This window comes from Camelus dromedarius, chromosome 36, assembly GCF_036321535.1.
Source record: "Camelus dromedarius isolate mCamDro1 chromosome 36, mCamDro1.pat, whole genome shotgun sequence".
Classification (NCBI taxonomy): Eukaryota; Metazoa; Chordata; class Mammalia; order Artiodactyla; family Camelidae; genus Camelus; species Camelus dromedarius.
This window is the reverse complement of record NC_087471.1, coordinates 10,544,726-10,563,653: the sequence shown is the minus strand read 5'-3', so window position 1 is coordinate 10,563,653 and position 18,928 is coordinate 10,544,726. Positions and strand designations below refer to the sequence as shown.

Below are 18,928 nucleotides of genomic sequence, written 5' to 3'. Positions count from 1 at the left end.
GAGGCGCTCACTCCACGGCCAACCTGGGGTAAGGCTGGCAAGGGAGGGCCGTCTTAATTCCAGGCCTTCCCGCACGTTCAGACCCCACGTGCCCCAGGCTGCCAGACCCTGGCGTTCAGGAGCCTGCCCGCTGCAGGATGTGCCCGCCTGTGCCACCATGGGGCCCATCCCCACCTCCTGCTCTTGCTGGGGCCCCATCATTTCTTTCCTCACACAGCCCAGTAATAACCAGGCACTTCGAGGCCTGCTCTGCCTGGCCCCTGGTAGTCTCCTGAGATGGTCACCTAGGAGAAAAGGCGCTGCCTCCTGTTCTGCGTGGCGGGATGCTCCCGGCGTGGACCAGCAGGCCCGGCTTCACGCCCTGGTCTGCACTTAGTTGCTGCATTCGTCCGACAAGGCCCTCAACCTCTCTGAGCCCTGGCGTTCTCATTCGTAAACCGTGGCTGGTAGCTCCTGCCTCAGAGGAGTTTTGTCAGGAGCAAGTGAAACACGTTCGTTCTTGGCACAAAGAGGGCAACCTGACGGTCAGCTGTCCCAGGCGCGTGTTGCGGCCACACTCAGCAAGGCTCTGATTGGGCGACGTCATTCTGCCTGGCAGGCTGTTCTCATCCAGGGCCACTCGGCACCGAGAATTTGGGCCGAGGGGCCAGGACTGCTCCTGAGTCAGCCCAGCACAGGCACACGCCAACCTCACCTGCTCAGCAGCCCCGCCTCCCTCCTCAGGCTGCTCACCTGAGCTGCCGCGCAGCTCAACAGCGGTCTGAGAGCCACCTGGTGACGCTTGCCCTCCCCGGGTTCCTGTTGCCGCTCCCTTCCGGGGCTCTGGGGCCTTTCCTCTTGGCCAGCTGGGCTGGGACCACGGAGAGCGCTGGTTCTGGCTCCGCACTGTGCCGGGGGGTGGGGGAGGGAAGAGGGCACAGCGACCGGAGAGGTCAGTTCTGGGATGGCCAGTGCCACGCCTCTGTCCACGTCTGCCTCTCCCTCCTCCCCACCCTTCAGTCCCTGATGTGCCATTGGTCCAAACCCTTCTTCTCCTGGGATTTCTTCTGTGGGGGGTCGAATCACGTGGTGACCTCTCAGGGAGACGCAGAGTCAGTTGGCTGGAGGAGCAGCTGGATGGAGGGGATGTGACAGAAGTAGCTGTGGGAACTCCAGCCGTGGGAGCCTGGCTCCACTGTTAACCTTCTGGTGACTTCTGCCCCATCACTTAGCCTCTCTGAGCCTCAGTGTCTCCATTATAAGTTGGGAATATTCACACCTGCCCTCATCTACTCACAGGGGATGTGTAGGGACCCTGTGAGATTAGAGGGGAAAGCCACTGGGGGACTAGGCCTAAGAGTTAAATGTGTGGTTCCTTCGTGTTTAGGGCGAGGGAATGACTTTGGGGTTTAGATTAAATTCCATCATTGTATCTTAGAATCCCAGCAGGTCCCTCCCTGCCGCCCCACTTCCATACCTAGAATCCCTGGGCCCTGCGAGGTGAGATTGAGCTGGGAGACACTCTTGCCCCCGAACTGCAAACCTGCTCCTCTCGTGGGAGGGCACAGCTGCATGAGAGAATCATTTAGGTTGGGCCTTTGTCAAAATATGGTAGGTGAGGCTGATGGCCAACGATAATACATTACAGAGGCTCATGGGATCACATCTGCCTTCAGCAGCGGTTGTGTGCTCGGCTGTGTGAGCCTCTGCGGGTACCCGGAGAGAACCAGGCAGGTTCTGCCCTGCAAGGGCCTATGTTCTAGTGGAGACAGGCAATAACAAGTAACATGGGAAAAATACCGATTCAAACATAATTAAATCTCTCTCTATATATGTATGTATGGGGTAACATAACATGCTAGTGCTAGAGAATGCTGTACATACATGCTCTGTATTCACTATGTATATATACACTGCATATATGTTCTCTCTCTCCACTATATATGGATACAGAAATATGTAAGTGTGCTACGTTTATACATCAAATATTCATTGAATATTCCAAATCCACATTTTTACGCATGGATCACAAACAATGAGCTAAGGCCCCATGTGCTTGCGCCAGAGCATCTCAAGGCCTCTGTTAAAATGCAGTCACTCTGGGAGCTTCAGGGCCTTGAGCCTGGTCAGGTGTTTCCTCCTCAATGAGGATGGATTTGCTGGGAACTTCCAGTGATGGCAGATGGCGGGGCCCGTGGGGACCCAGGCATCGCTGAGTCTTGTCCATGCCAGCTGAGTGGCTGACATTTGTTCTAGAATCTCTATAGTTTGCCTTTATGCAGCTGGCTGTGAGAGAGGTATTTTGATAGCTCCAACAGCATCTCAGAAAGAAGAGGCAAGTGAGGCAGAGGGCTGGATTTAGCTTTCCTATTGCCCAGTCCTTTAAATACCCGTATTTGACCTTGAAGCTCCTTGAGGGGAGGGCTGCTACCTTCCTGTGGTCCACGTGTTCCTAGTGTGACCATCAGCTCGCCACCATCAGCTCAGAAGAGACTCCTTGTCCAGGTATCAGACTAGAGAGGTGCGAATCTCACAGCCCCTCCCAAGGTCCCTGGTCTGTGCCCCGAAGGCCTCTTTCAGGATGTTCAACACTTCTCAGGAAGACGCTTTAGGAAGCCTGAATCTCAGCTGCTGGACACACCCCGGTTCCCAGTTTGTTTTTTAACTTGAGAACACTGAGGAGATAAGAACACCCTATTGCAGGGTTTCTCAGCCTCAGCTCTAGTATATCTGGGGCCAGATCGTTCCTTGTCGTGTGTGTGGGAGCTGTCCTGTGCATTGCAGAATATTTAGCAGCATCCCTGGTTCTTATCTACAGTAGCACCTGCACCCTGTGCTGTGACAGCCAACATGTCTGCCAGATGTCCCCTGGGGGCCACGGAGGGGGAGGCATATCATTCCCATTGAGGCCTTTTGCCCTGCTGTTAAATGGGTGATTATGGGTGCCATCGGCTGAATATGACCCCCCAAGATGTTCACTTCCTTATACCCCAAACCTAGACATACCGCTTTATATGCAAAAGGGACTTTGCAGATATGATTAACCTAAGGATTTTGAGATGGGAGATTTTTCTGGATTATCTGGTTGTACCTGGTATAATCATAGGGGTCCTTAGAAGGAGAGGAGGGGTCAGAGGGACAGAAGGCAATGTGACAATGGGAGAGAGTTGACGATGCTGTGCTGCTGGCTTTGAAGAGGGGGAAGGGGCTGCGATGCAGGGAAAGCAGCTCTGGACGATGGAAATGGCAAGGAAGCAGATTCTCTCCTGGAACCTCCAGAGTGAGCCCAACTTCTGACACCTTGGTTTGGGACCAGTGAAACCCGTTTCAGACTCTGACTTCTAAACTGCAAGAGAATAAATTCATGTTGTTTTAAGCCACTAAGTTTGTGGCAATTTGTTACAGCAGCAATAGGACGCTGGTACAATGGCTAAGGTAGCTTCATTGAACTACGCGATTGGAGCTGGAGGTGTGATCAGGGTGTGAAAAGCCTTGTTATCTGGGTGTGCACTTGTGGCATTGCCTGTCGGGTGACAGCTCTGCCCCGGGCGTGGAGGTTACAGGAATGGGTGAGACAGTTTTTTACCCTCAAGAATAAATGTTAGTTCTATCCTCAGGGAAGTCACAGTTAAGAGAGAAAAGACAGTCCGTCAGCAGAAAGTGTGACTATAAAATGGTGGCCATCAAAGGGTGATGTGCACAGGGTGATGTGGTACCAGTGCTTCCTGGGGAGGGGGTCAGAAGAGGGCCCTGGAAGGAGATAGTGCTGACCTCAATCCTGGAGGATGAGCAGTTGGCCTGCCAAGAAGGTAGGGAAAGTCACTCCAGGTAGAGGGGTGACATGAGCAAGGGCCAAGAGGCTTGAAACAACATGGCGGGCGTCTGGGGGTCCGTGTCTCTGCTCACACCACTCACAAGTGGGCGTTGCTTTTTGCCAGGTGCCAGCTGCTGAGCTAAACCCTTGCGTAGCCATTTCTTTTTGATCCTTACAGTAACGTCATGAAGGGCCTTTTTACAGGTGAGGAAATTGGCAGGACACCTAGCATAACATGACAGCAATGGGCCAAATCCAGCCTGATTCCAGAGCTCACACTCAGAACCACACTCCTGCCCCTGTGTGTGGGTTACTAGATCCTAACCGTGGGCCTGGGAACAGGGCCCAGACACAGAGGTCTAGGGCACCACGAACGGGACCTTGGATTTGAGCCCAGGGGAACTGCTGGAGGCCTTGAGCCTTGTGACCCTGAGGTGCTGGTGGCTCTGGAGGTGGCTGTACTGGGTTTAAAGCTCCCTCTCCAACAGTTTGCTAATCTTGTATCTGTTTTAAAATACAGATTTTATTATTATTTAGGCATGTCAAGGTCCACAGATCAAGAGATGACTACCACTGGGAAGATTGTTACTCAGATCCCAAGAGGAGGGGGCAGGCCTCCCGAGAGGGGGGAGGGGCAGCTGGGGAAGTACCAGGGTCCATCCAAAGGCAGGAGACAGGGAAGATGTGGGCAGGAGCCTCTATTGTGGTTTCCGTGGGGAGGAAAGGGTGAGGCAGAGGAAGCAGGCTTAGGACTGGCTAGTCTGAACAATTTCAGGAGCTCTGGGGCCCTGGGCTGTCCCTAGCTGTCTGGCACCTGGCCCTGGGGGGATTAGAACAGGGGAGAGTGGTCTGGAGTGTCAGAGCCCAATAAAGGAGGTGTGGGTTCTCCACAGGTTGGTCTGCATATGGAAAGGACCTGTTGTTTGCTATTCTAGGAACTTGCTAGACCTGGGAGGCCCCAAATAGTAAACCAGCAGAGTAAAAAGACATGCTTAATGCAGTAACTAGACAAATCCTTTTACCTCTCCCAGCCGTGGTTTCCTCTCCTGTAAATTGGGGCGCCAGTAGACATTTCCCAGGATTATTGTCAAGATTAAATGAAGTAACGTCTGCGAAGTATCTGGCATAATGCCTGACGCGCTGGAAACATTCCATAAATGTTGTCCGCCCTCACCTCTGTCTTCGACCCTCAAGGTTTTCTTTCTAAAGGACACAGGCATACATAGAGGCTCCCGGGGACTTCCTCTCTCCTGCCTTTGGGGATAGTGGTGGGAGGGTGCAAGGGGAGGGTCATGGGCCCCCTTCCATAAGGGCCCCCTTGAGAATCAGAGGACAGCTGTGGACTCGCTCATGAGAAAAATACCCATGCAGTTTTGCACATAGTTTCAGAAGGACCAGGCCAAATGGCTGCCCTGCCTCTGGGGCACTCATGTATACCAGGGTAAGTGTGAACTTAAGGAAAAAGGGAACAGTAAGAGATAACGTACATGGAGGTGGTGGGAAATGCTAAGGTGGGACATAAAGCGTGGAAGGTGCGGGGGTGGGGAGGGGGCACTGGGGGCTGCAGTTGCAGTGTGGGGGCCAGGGGTGGCCCGGCGGAGAAGCCGAGCTTTGGTGGAGGCCTTAGTGAGGTGACACTTGGGTACCTGGGGACGGGCCTCTCAGGCAGGGGGCAGAGCGAGCACATATGCCCTGAGGTGGGACTGTGCCTGGAGGGCATTGGGACCGAGGGAGCACGCCCGGCTGGTGTGCGGTGACCTCAGAGAGGGCAACGGGCCATCTGGCGTGGGGCTGTGAGTGACAACCTGACGCCGTTAAGAGGAATTTAGGTTTGAACCCCCTGGAGGAGGGAAATCCTGAAAGGTGTGAGCAAGGCCTTGACAGGTTATGCTTGTAACTCAGGGCTGTATCGTGCAGGGCCCCGAAGGCCTTACAGGGACCGTGGCGTTAGCCCTGAGTGAACCCAGTTGGGATGGGCTGGCCTTGCGGTGGTTTAGTGACCAGAGCAATTTCCGTGGCTTAAAACAACTTTGATTTATCTCTTGCTATCGTGAGTCTATCACAGGTCACTGGCGGGGCCGTCTCTCCCTGGAGATTGGGGAGTGGGCCCTTCCTCCTGGAGGCAACACACACACTTCTGCTGGTGTTTCACTGGCCAGAGCAAGTCACAGACACAGCTATGCCCAACAGGGCAGGGCCGCCTACTCTCCCTGGGAAAGGATAGGAAATCAGTGAGCACTGCCTGTCCGCTGTATCTGGAAGGCCACGTGGAGGGCGTACCTTAGCTTAGTCACTTTGGCTGTATTGCAAGTGGACTACTGGGACAAGGGCAGGTGCAGGGAAGACAGGAAGTGGTCTCAACAATCCGGGCACTTCTCACTTACTGGACCCTCCCCTCAGGCAGGGCCCTCCGCTTCGCAGGCCCACAAATTTGTCATCAGTGCTCACAGAGAGGATCAGAGGGCTGACACTCAATAACCAAACTGATAAGAGATCGATGTACAAATCCGAGGGCTAATTCATTAATTGATGAATGTGGATGGGGAGATATATCTTTCCAGTAATTAAAAAAAAATCTTGGGTTTTGAAATCAGGCAGCCTGTGTTCAAATCCTGGTTCTGTGATTTCTTGACTACTTGATATGGAAATGTTACTTCACCTGTGAGCCTTCATCTCCTTGTCTTACAGTCAGCCCTCTACCTCCCAAGCGTTGCCAAGGGAGGCGGGTGGGGTTAGTGTACATCAGGTGACCAGCATAGGGTCTGGGCCAAGGTGGCTGTTTGCTAGGGAGGTATTATTGTGATTGAAAACTGGTTAGGGCTCAGCAGATGTCATGATAAGCCCGAATTCGGAGCCAATGAAGGGACAGATCACATAAACCACGGCAGACGATGTTCTGTAACAGAGACCACCACCGTCGTGGCCAGAATGGGATTCTGTCCTTCCTGGACCTTATGTTAAAGGGCTGTTTCTTCAGCCGGGGTTTGGTATAACTTCTCGGATGTCCGCTTTCCTGAAACATTCCAATCCTGCCTTCCTGTGTGTACACCAGGCCACTTTGATTGGCCTTGGATTTCCCCAGATTGCCTCAGTCACACGTGTATCCATCCTGAGGGTTACATCCATGGATGATGGATGTCATCTTCTACTTTGACCTTACTAAGGGTTAGTCTGGAAATATTAGGGGTGTCTTAAGGTGACCCCGAGTGGTCACTCCATGTAGGGATCACAAGAAATGGGACTAAAATGAGTATCTTAGTGCTTGCAAAAGACGACCGCTCAAAGAAAACCATCAGACCTTAAATTATTTACTGTGGATGTATTTCCAGTCTAGGTTGAAAAAGGAGATTGATTTTCTTTGTTGCTTTCACATCAGACTTGGAGAATACACTTCTGACTGATCACCAGGTAGTACGTCTGGTTTGCCTGGGAGTGTGGAGGAAGGATGTGCCTGGGGACATAATGGGGCTCTTCCAACTTGTCACAGTGCTCAGCACGCTCTTCAAGGATAATGTTTCACCCTGACGAGCAGTGCTGGTAAATGCTTAACAACCATCTCAGCAGGGTTGGGGGAACCCTAATTTGCAGTTTGCCAGTTTCTGTGGTGTAACTGTTCCCACCGCACCTACTTCAGGCCTCCAACATGACGTCAGCCAGCCTGCAAAATTCCTGCAAATTTAACAGTTGGATCTCAGGAGCCAGGGTGAGCCGGTCGAGTGCACAGATCATGAGTGAGGCATGAAGTAATCCCTGGGGTTGGTGTTCGCACTCTCGCTTACTCCTGCGTCCACTTGGCCAAGTTCCTTAATGTCTCTGAGCCTGGTTCAGAGGTGGCTCCCATGAGGCTGCTTTCCTTCCCCGGTTTCCCCAGTAGGAGGGTGCCTTTGTGTCATCACTCCCTTGCTGTCTCCTGAGTGGAGGTTAGGACAGGAGACAGGTGGGAATGCTTAGAGAGCTGTGCCCACAACCTCCTGTCTTTTTCTGGGAGCATTTTCAAGAACGGACTGGGCTTTTTAAAAATGTAGGACAATGGGGGAAGTCTGATGGATAGAAAGGGAAGAATTGCTGGTCTAACAGGAACTCAGAGTGTGGAAAACACACAACGGGAATTAGAAGAGCAGGTGGTGGGGCCCCCAAATGTTAGCTTCGTTGGGGAGGGATGGGGGAGGCCAGGGCTGAAGGAGGTGGATGTTGACCTTGACGTGCAGACAGACACACGGAGAGTTGAGTGTGTTTCTTTCTTGGTTTGGGAGGAACTTGACCGTGGTTCCACGCTGATGGGAAGGAGCCAGGGGAGAGCGAGCTGGGAGTCTACACCTGCCTCTGCTCCGCTCTGCTGAGGACCCTGTCCAGCCCCTCTTCCTCGAGTGTTTTCCTGCACGTGATTTAGCAGTGGGAGTGAGCACTTCGTGGCAGAAGGGTGGAGCAGGGCAGCTGGTGGCAGACCTAGGCGTGCACATCCCACTCTGGGATGGGGCCCCATCGCCCTCGCTCACGATCGGGTGGCGAATCCAGACACTCCTGTGGCTTCTCAGAGACTCCTTGGATTCTCACGCAGCGTTCTCCCAGTGAAAAGCTCCCGCGTTCCGGTTTCTCCTTCAAGTCCCCTTTCGGGCCATGTGTCAGGGCTCCTGCCCCCTGGTCCCTGGTGCCGCTCTGCCCTGGTCCATCCTGAGTCATGGCCCTGCTTCTTCTTGCCAGATCTCAGCCTCCCTACCTCACCCTGATGACTGGGCTCTCCTGCTGCTCTGGTCTGTTCCACGGCATCACACCTTTCCCCCCAGTTCCTCCACTTCATCTGCTCCCCACCCCTCTCTGATTTTAGAGGCCCTCCCCAGACACCCTGTCACTCTGCTCCTCACATGGTGGGATATCCACTCTCATTTTTTCACTTTGTTCCCTAACTGGCAACAGTTCTACTCACAGTGACCCTTGGATATTGCATCGACACCACCAAAGTGGTGGTGATCACCTCCCTGATCGCGACTCCTCCTCGGTCTGGGGCATCCAGCTGCCCCTTGTGCTCCGTTCTGTTGGTCATAAGGAATGGCCATTCCACTTTTGGAAAACTTAGGCCCCAGGTCTGGTGATCGGAGCCCCAAGGCCCCTGTCCCAAATCTTTCCCAGGGGGGTGGCCCCCCAGGAGGCTCCAGCTTAGAGACGTCCCAGTTGGTGGGGCTGGACTCGGGTCACCCAGGGGGCCAGCCACAAGCCCCGCCTCCTGGTCTGCACCAGGAAAAGCCAGCAAGCCGTGAAGGTCACTGCTCGGAACCCGTCACCGCCGAACGTGGAGTGTTTAACGATTCCCAGTCTGGTCTTTGAAATGCCGAAAGTGACTGAGCTGTAAGTGGGAGGAGGCGTCAACGCGCCAAGGCCCGTCTCAGAATCTCCCTGGCGGCCCCAGGGGAGCTTCCACAGCCGGGCCCCGGGGGCTTGGGTCTCAGCCAGGAAAGCGCCGTCGACTTTTGGGTTGACCTCGGGCCAGACAGAAATCTTCCAAGTGAGCCGCTGCAGAGGGAAAGCCCTGTGCTTCCTCCCTCTGTAATGAAATACACTGCAGGCCTTTGAAGATTAATCACCTAACAGAGGGAAAGTGATCTCAGTTAATTCTGCTGGAGTCGCTTCTTCCTTTGTGACTTGAATGCTACTTTCCCGAGGAAGGTGGAGTAGAATTCAAATTTGGTTTTTAGCGTCATGATCGAGGGCCTCTCTCAGATACCCGTGGGAACCACACTTCCTGTCCACTCTTGGCAAAAGATGCAACTCCTTCGCACCCAGAGCGCCAGGGCTTCCTCTCCTGCCCCTGCCCAGCCCCTTCTGGAGCCTCCATTAGTACAGGGGTTACTTTCAAGGCCATGGAGTCAGACTCTGAGTTTGAATCCTGATTCTGCTTCTTGATAGAAATAGGAGTTTTGAAGATTATCTTGTTTCTTCATCCAAAAAATGGAATTAGAGCGCTGTGTACGTTTGCTAGGGGCTGTAACAAAACGTCATAGGCCGAGCGTCTAAAACAACAGAAATGTATTGTCTCACAGCTCTGGAGGCTGGAAGTCCAAGGTCAAGGTGTGGGCAGGGTTGGTGTCCTCTGAGGCCCCTCTCCTTGGCTTGCCGGTGGCTGTCTTCTCCCTGTGTCCTCTCGTGGTCTTCCCTCTGTGTGAACACACCCCTAGCATCTCTGTGTGTGCCCAAATGGCCTCTTCTCATAAGGACAGTGGTCAGATTGGATTAGGGCCCACCCTAGTGACCCCATTTTAATTTAATTACCTCTTTAAAGGCCCTATCTCCAATTGCAGACACATACTAAGGTCCTGGGGATTAGGGCTTCAACATGTGAAAGTTTTGAGGGGGAGGTGGGGACACAGTCCAGCCCATAACAAGTACCTACATCACAGGGTTCTTCTAAGTGAGACAAGGGGTGCGCATGCTCAGCGAATCATGACGTCCGCCAGTGCTCTCTTGGACGGCCGGCACGCTGACAGGGAGCACATCTGCCTGGGCCCTCCCTGCCCTGCCCTGGTGGAGCCCCCAGAACTAGCTGGCCCCCCTGGAACACCTCCACGGACAGCATTCCGAGGAAGAGCTGTACTTAGTCCCACGGGCTTGTGAGGCCACGGGCTCTGTCAGGGAAATGATGCCAAGTGGCCAAGTCACAGGACATTTGGTCCATGGACCACACATAACAGATAGGCCAATGTCACAGGCGGGGCCCAGACGGGTTCCCTGGGTAAGGGAGTTTGAAAACCAGTGTATCTAACGCCCCGTACCAGTGGTTCTTGAGCCCCTAGAGGGCAAGGGTCACCGTCTGCTGAGCGACCAGTAAGAAAGCCAGCTCCTGAGTGGGGTCCTAGAGTGGGCCTGGATCTTCTGGCCTCCCTTCAGGGACGAACTCAGGCCTCCAGCAGCAACAACCTTGGACCCGGAAAGTGTGTGTAGAACTTTGCATAGAACAGGGAGTTGTCTGGGGATGTGGTGAACTTGAACGTGGCTGGGGTAAGGGTTTTGATCCCCACCAGGTTTACCCAGCCCCCACCCTTGCCCATAGAGCCAACTTTTGTCAGTGCTGCTGGCAGAGAGAGTGGGGCAGCCTCAGCCTTCCCTCCCTTCCCTGCCAGCCATGCCCAGGCTCCAAAGAGAAGGGAGGCCCAGCCAGACGCACTCTTCTTGGTGTTGGGCAGGGCCTCGGCCCTGAGCACCTCACACAGACCAGGAGCCAGAAGTGCCCCTTTTCCTTTCTTCCTTTACCTTGGAGCATTTTCACTGCCCAGGGTGTAGCCTGGCATTCAAGGCCCCGAGGGAGCAGCACCGGGCGCTTGCACAGGCAGCCACCATTACAGAGGGCTGGTGGCCACATTACCAGTGACCGGGGAGAAGGGTGGGCCTCTGAGTGCCAAGCTCACAGCAGACAAGACGGGAAGGAACAGAGGGCCGGGACCAGCGTGGCGAGGTGGCAGAGCACTGTGCTGCGGGCCTAGCTCTGCTCGTCAGTGGTTCGCAGGGTTGTCGGGGCCGGACCCCCCCCCCCAACACCCCCGCTTCCTGTTGACTGAGCGGGTTGAAGCGGGTGGTCTGTTAAGCGCCGAGGATATAATGTTTGATGACCTACAGCTTCGCCAAGTCGGGAACAGACAAGGCAGAGGGAGAAGACGGGGGCCGGACCTCAGCCGGCCCGCAGACCCCTGGCTGAGAGCTCGCTCTCAGTCCTCCATGTGACTGTCTCCTGAGCCCTTTTTGTAATCTAGCAGTGACGTCCTATGACATTCGGGGAAAATTCATGCCACATCCTGGAGAGAAATTCCAGAAGCACTGACCATGGACCAAGGCAGTGTAACGGGTCGGCTCAGAGTGGGGTGGTTCCTGCCACATCCCCAAACCACAGGAACTGATCTGGAAGATAGGATGATAATGAAGAATTGAATATGGCTTCACCACATGCGGTGGATGGACATTTGAATTCCTATTTGCTCATATTTGGTATACGTGGGGCTACCATCACAACACACAGAACAGTGAAATCAGGACGGTGACGGCTGAAGGGCTGTCGTGCTTCTGTACCCCAAGTTTGTTCAAGAGCACCCCAGAGTGAGACTGGATGAGACCACATTTCGACAAAAGCTAAGCTGCTTTTTTCTTGCTTCATGAACTCAACACTCATGCTTTTCTGCAAGCAGGGAAAGTAATCTATTTTGCTTTGTGAGAAGGAACAAAACAAATCAAGCCTTCTTCCCATTCAGCTTCTGTAGAACCCCCTCTGATTACTCAGGGTGGTCGTACTTCCAAGATGTATCACTTTTAACATCAAGAAATGAGTCCACCAGGAGAGGGGTGATGCCACATGGACACTTTCAGAGGATGCTCCGATATTGATAATAAGCCCGGCACAGACTATCAAGATGACTGCAAACTCCCTGCCCTCCAGAAACCTACAGCCTAAATCACGTGACTCCTAAGGGACCCCCATTCTCCTCTCAGCCTTGACCCAACAGAGAACACGAACACAGGAGGCTCAGAAAGGTTAGCATAACCACCGCAACGTGGTCACAGAGCCCACACGGCCCCAGCAGAGGCTGGTGGAAATGCCCTGTGTGTACAAAGGACAGAGCAAGACACACATAAATACTGTATTGAGGACTTTCCAGCAAAGTGAGAGGAAGGTCGTCAGGTGTTTTCAGAACTGGCTTCTGTGGAGAAATGGGGATTGTTTCTCCCCTGTTTGTTTTCCATCTTGGTTGTTATTGTTACAAAAGCAACACAAACTCATTGTAACAGTTAACCACCCAGATATTTCCTAAGCTTCTGGCAGCTCTGGTCTTTGTTATCACACTCTAATGTTCTGCAAGCTTCAGGCTAGTGCATCTCCTTTAAATGCTGGAAGGGAGGGGCTGTGTGGGATTGGCAACGAAGGACAGATGCAGGGGGATGTAAAGTGACGAAGGCCTTTGACCCCATCACTGAGGTTTGGAGAGGAGTGGAGAGGTGAGCAGGGACTGGGGAAGGACAGACAGAAGGCTGGAGCTCCCGGCCAGTTTAATTCGTTTCTCGATGAATGGGGCTCCTGGATCTGACCTTTGAGCTAAAGAGAGAAAACACCAGGTAACCTTAATTTCAGCCTGGAAGATCGCCGTCGGGGAGGTGTGCCCTGGTGTGAGGGTGGGACGTTCGGTTAGGGGATGGTTGCCAGTGGGGTGGTATTCAGGACTCCAGCTGGATTTAGCTGCATTGAGTTCTGAAATCTGGGGAGACAGGAAAAGCAAGAGGTGCTAGCTGGACTGCCTGGAGGAGCCGGGGTGATGGGGAGCCTCGCTTCCCCTGATGACACCTGACTAATGATCGCTTGCTCGTGGATGGATTTAGAGACTGTGGTCACCAGTCATTGTGTTTAATTTGATTAAGTTACAGATATCAAATGGGTAGTGTTATAAATAAAATCGCTCCACGGTGATTCAGGTGTTGCTTGAGATCAGGCAGAGTCACTTGCTCGTTGAGGAGAAATGTGGGGAATGATGTGCAGAGGCCTTGGAAAGCTCACCAGGCCAGGGAGGGGGAAGGGCATCCCCAAAGCGCAGGTGACGCTGCTCTGTCCCGTGGCAGGTGGAAGCGGAGGAAGGATGGTGTTTCAGCATCAGGAGTTCAGAGCAGTGGCTGGATGGAGGAAGCAACAAGGCTTGTGGGGAGACTGGGAGTGACCGGAATGAACAAGAAAGGCAGCCAGAGAAGCAGACAGGCTGTCCCAGTGTCCTCGACCAGGGCAGCCTTGGGGAGTGGATGGGGAGACCCCAAATGGAAGAAGATCCCTTTAAGGGCTCCTTGGGGCCTTGAGTGAACTGATGAGAAGGCAAAGGGTGACTGTGCAGCTTGGAACAGTGAGCGAGCTGTTGGTCTTCACGACTGCTGACCCCTCCTCTAGCTTCTCTGAGAGCACAGGCTGCCGGTGACAAGGGACACCAACAAGGATCTCCGCGAGCTTATCTGATTTTTTTTAAAATTTATTTTTTATTGAAGTGTAGTTGATTTACAATGTTAGTTTCAGGTGTACAGCAAAGCAGTTCAGTTATGTGTGTGTGTGTATATATATATATATATATATATATATATATATATATATATATATTTCCAGATTCTTTCCCATTATAGCTTACTGCATGAAATTCAGTACAGCTCCCTGTGCTCTACAACAGGTCCTTGTTGTTTATCTATTTTATATACAGTAGTGTGTGCCATGAGCTTATGGGTTCTTAAAAGAGAACCCAGGTGGTCCCACCCGCAGCAGATTTGAGGAGCCACCACAGTGGTCCCAGCTCTCCATCCCCTCGGCCGAGCACGTCAGCCTCAGCCTTGCTCTTGGGCTGAGGATCTCCAGAAGATCTGGTCTGGGTCGTCGACCAGACCACAAAACTCGATCTCATAAGCCGTCAGCTAGGGGACCAGCCGGGACCTCCACATTCGGGTCCTGATTCTGTGTTTCTTTCTCCCTCCGCCTTTAGATCGCGGTGTGTGTGGGCGACTCCTCAGCTGGCAGCCCTGCTGTGCCCGGCGGTCGAAGTCCAAGCTTTTGACTGTGTGGGTTTGTGTCTTTCCGGCAGGTGTCTCCTCTGTGACTTCCCTGATGTCCCTGGCTTGGGTGCTAGCCTCCTATCACAAGCTGCTGCGGGACTCCAGGGACGACAAGAAGAGTATGAGCTACAGAGGGGCCCTCATCCAACTCTTCTGGCGCCTCTTCACCATCTCATCCAGAGTTATCTCTTTTGCCCTCTTTGCTTCCATCTTCCAGCTCTACTTCGGGATCTTCGTGGTGGTTCACTGGTGCGCCATGGCCTTCTGGATCATCCATGGCGGGACAGACTTCTGCATGTCCAAGTGGGAGGAGATCCTCTTCAACATGGTGGTAGGGATTGTGTACATTTTCTGCTGGTTTAACGTCAAGGAAGGGCGGACTCGATATCGAATGTTTGCATATTACACGATAGTCCTGACCGAGAACGCTACCTTGACGTTCCTTTGGTATTTTTACAGAAACCCGGAGACCACTGACTTCTATGCGGTGCCAGCACTGTGCTGTGTCTTTCTGAGCTTTGTGGCTGGGATTGCACTGATGCTCTTATATTATGGCGTGCTGCACCCCATGGGGCCGCGAGTTAAGATCTTGGCCAGCTCCTGTTGTGCCGAGCTGCTCTGGGGCATCCCTTTGCCCCCCGATGTTGAGCCCATGGCGCCTCAGACCCCTGGGTACCGGGGGACCCAGGTCACGCCTACCAGAGCCGTAACGGAACAACAGGAGGATCTCACGGCTGACACTTGCTTGCCCGTTTTCCAAGTGAGACCCATGGGGCCCCCTACCCCGACGGGGCGTCCTTACCCCCCAGAAGGGCCCCTCATTAAGATTGACATGCCAAGAAAGAGATACCCAGCTTGGGATGCTCATTTTGTAGACAGGAGGTTGAGAAGGACTATTAACATTCTGCAGTATGTCACCCCCACCGCGGTAGGCATTCGGTACCGAGACGGACCGCTCCTTTACGAGTTGCTCCAGTATGAGTCTTCACTCTAAGAGCATCTTGACCCAAGTTGAGAAGGGGACCTTAAGTTTGGTTTGCGGTCAAGGCCGCTTGCAAGAAATAGAACCGTCCCTTCCCCCCAGTACACAGAACCACCACCACCACCACCACCACCACCACCAATGCTACAAAAAAAAAAAAAAAAAAAGAAAATATAAGTCACAACCCCTTCAGATAAGCTTTCTTTCCAGTCGCTGTATGTATACAAAGATATTCTCTATGTTTTGTAAGTAAAAACAAAAAGAAAACCTTTCTTTTGTTTTTTACACATAAGAAACAGTATTGAAAAAAATCCCACACTATGGTTCATAGGGTGGAGAGGAGTTGTCTCCACTCCAAAAGGAAAACAAAGTTTTATACCTTACACCCAGTGTAGATCATTTACGGGATTGGTGCTGATTGAAAGAACAAAACAAAACAAAACAAACACAAACAAACAAACAAACAAACAAACAAACAAAACCTTCAACTGCCTTATGCCCTTAGGTGCTGAGTTTCATTAAGTACTGTCACGTTTTCTCATGCAAAATTCTCGGGTGATTTTCGCACCGGGAGAGGGAAAATTAAACAATCAAATGAAACAAATCTAGAAATGAAACAAAAACCAACCAACAAATAAAACACAAAGCAATCATTCTTCCTATCTGATTATTTGTATTGAAGAAAACAAATTTACCAAAAGCTAACGCATAGAAACCCCTCCTCTTTTTTTTTTTCAGTTTCTCTCTTTCCTCTCCTGTCCCTGCCCCCAACTTATCAGCCCCTTTTAGGAGCCAAAGGGCCATTTGAAACTCAAATGGCTGGAAAAGCTCCTTGAAGGCTGACTATGTGCCATTTTAGCGTTCAACTAGTAAGAATCACATTTGTTTCCTGGTGAAAAGCAAAACAGAGCAAAACAAAAGCCACCCTAATAATTCGATAAGAACAGGAAATTCTAAAGCAAATTCAAGGAGATTTCCGTATATGTAATCGAAAAGAATCAGTAATAATAAAACTCAGCATAGTAGCAAAAAGAATGACATCAATTTAAAGGCACAATACTTAATCAGTGACTGGGCAAAAACGATTTGTTCTGTCATTTTAAGGCCGTGAAAGGTATACATTTATCACATGTGATACTGTGTAAGGCCTCTTCTGTTTCCATTTGGTGGGAAGCCTTAAATTGATCTGGAAAGAATTCTTCATTTTTCATTTGTGCTTTTTAAAAATAGTAACACAAAGAGGAAAATTAGAATATAAAAAAATAAGTCAAAATTGTGATAACTGACCCATTTCAAAGACTGTTTGGTGCTTCTGTCTTTCACCATTGTGGTTGGCTGAAAGTCATTCAGCTCACTCGGTGCATCTGGGTTGAGTGGGAAATTCTGTGTGTGTGGTATGTGTGTGTGTGCGCGTGTGTCTGTGTGTGTGCCCACAGCACACCTTTATGTGTGTGCGCATGTGTGTCTGCTGCAAGGTCTTGCCAGAAATGTAGAAAACTGATGTAAGTAAGACAGACTCTGGGTATGGCTGAGGTGGAGTGTAAGGGGCTGGCGAGGGGGGACCAGGGAGGAGGGGATGCTTGACCGTGAGCCCCTGTCCGGTGACAAGACTCACACCAGCTGCATACTCTGGGTCTTCGAGGCCGTGTCATTTGGGTGAAGATTTGAGTCAATGATTTATTTTCTCATTGTACCAAGTTGAATTTCTGGAGGTGATGCAAGTATGTTCAACCATTTTTTAAATGTTATTTTTCAAAGTATCACTCCTGTAAGGAATGTTCTGTTCTAGGCGTCGTTTCAATCCCATCATATCTCTACTTGGGCACAAAAAAAAAAAAAAAAAAAAAAAGGAAAAGAAAAAAATCACAAAAAGAAAAAAAAATCTCCACAAAAAAGATATATATATATATATATATAAATCTCTCTATATATATACACACAATATTTTTAAGTAAAAATACTGTTAGTCTTTGTTGTGTGTAGCTGCGATTTTTTTCTTAATTCCAGATATAACTGTTTAGGGTGCAAGGCCTCACATTGAACTGCTCTTAAGAGAAGTTCAAAAACTGAGGAATTTTTTTTTTTATGTTCGTGGGTTTTTTTTTTTTTAACAAAAAAAAATATTATTAAAAGAGGCTTCTCCTCCCCTCCCTTCATGGTTTATCTAAAATCTGTAAAAAGAGGAAAAAAAAAACCAAATTTTAAATTTCAGTTCGGTTGTAAAACTGGATGCTCCTTTCTTCGTTCAGACAGACCCCCTTTGGTTTCCTTTATTGTGGCTAAATTTGCAGTGCCGTCCTGCCCCCTCCCCTACGCGGCTGTCCCCTCAGGTCCTCCCTGGTGGGAAGGAGGGCGGAGGAGAGGCGCAGAGAGCCGGGCTGTCCTGGAAGCACTCCGCACAGAGCACATCCGGGCCTGGCGAGGACCAGCCCTGCCCGCCTGCCTCCGCCCTTCCAAGGGCGGGGCCCCTCGGTGGTTAATTGGGAGTTCCAATCTGGTCAGAGGTGCTTTTCCTTTTTATTCTGCTTCCCTACCAAGGGCTTAGCTCACTGCTTACTCTGCAGAGGCTGGAGGAGGTGAGGCCATTTGAGGGGGCCGTCCCCATCCCCATCACCCCCCGCGCCCTCCCTGCGCTTGCTGGGGTCCCAGCTCTTGTCTGCCTCAGCTCCAGGGCTCCTGTGTCTGGAGCCTTGTGGACGTCGGTCACCAGAGCGGTCCTTGACGCTGTCCTCCTTGCAACCCTCTGGGACCTCAGCCACCTGGCTTGTTTGTCTGTTCTTGGATTTAGTTCCTTTCTCTCTTTTATTCATTTCGACACCGTCACTGATTTTAGTTTTGCCACCTCTGTTTTACTAATGCACATTCAGTGTGTGTGTGCGTGTGTGCGCGTGTTTACATGCAACTGAGAAAACTGCTGATGTCTGCTGACCTGGAGCGCCAAAAGTTGGGGTGACTACTTCCAACTCAGGGAGGGCCCCCTGGGGTCTTAGCCGCTGGGAACAGATGAGAAGCTTGTGGGCTGTTTCAGGAAGCCTTTCTCTCAACCTCTGTTGGACTGGGCCCTGCAGGACTTGGGTGGGAGGGCGCCTGTCTCCCCAACATGTTATTCCCCACGCCCTCCAGAGTGCTAGGTCCTCTCCTAATGATGAAGAGATGCAGCAAGGAGCATCAGCAGGGAAGTCCAGTTTTGCAAAGAGATAGAAAAAGGAAGAAGTCAGGAGAGAAGTGGAGAACACGGTAGGGAGGGAGGGAAACATAAGAGAGTTTTCATCTGTCTTCTCATTGTCAACAGCCTCCAGCAAGTCCCCAAGTTTCCAATCACTGGGAAGCCCTCTCTCCATGGTCTTCCCTCCCCCATGGTCTTCTCTCCCTCACCAGTGTGCTTCCCCTTCAGAGGCTACCAGCAGCTGGTCAACCCTGGGCGTCAGGGTGGGAACCCACACAGAATCTGTGTCCCATGTCCATCCCTGGGAGGTCTATGTCCAACCAGGAAGACTCTGGTCAGTACACCTGGTGAGAAGTGATGGCCTCAGCCCACCCTGGGAATCTCATCTTAGCGGCCACTTGCCTGACCCCTGACCAGCCCCTTATAGACAATGAGA

General features: G+C 51.7%; 1 protein-coding gene across 1 annotated transcript in view; it reads left to right on the top strand.

Moving 5' to 3' along the window:
- XKR6 (XK related 6) overlaps positions 1 to 15,461 on the top strand; it is a 223,456-nt gene extending 207,995 nt beyond the window's left edge. The window contains exon 3 of the mRNA XM_031442049.2: positions 14,374 to 15,461. Within this exon, the coding sequence (XP_031297909.2) occupies positions 14,374 to 15,338 (965 nt within the window). The 3' untranslated portion in view covers positions 15,339 to 15,461. The remainder of the gene's footprint in view (positions 1 to 14,373) is intronic.
- Positions 15,462 to 18,928: the final 3,467 nt, after the last annotated feature.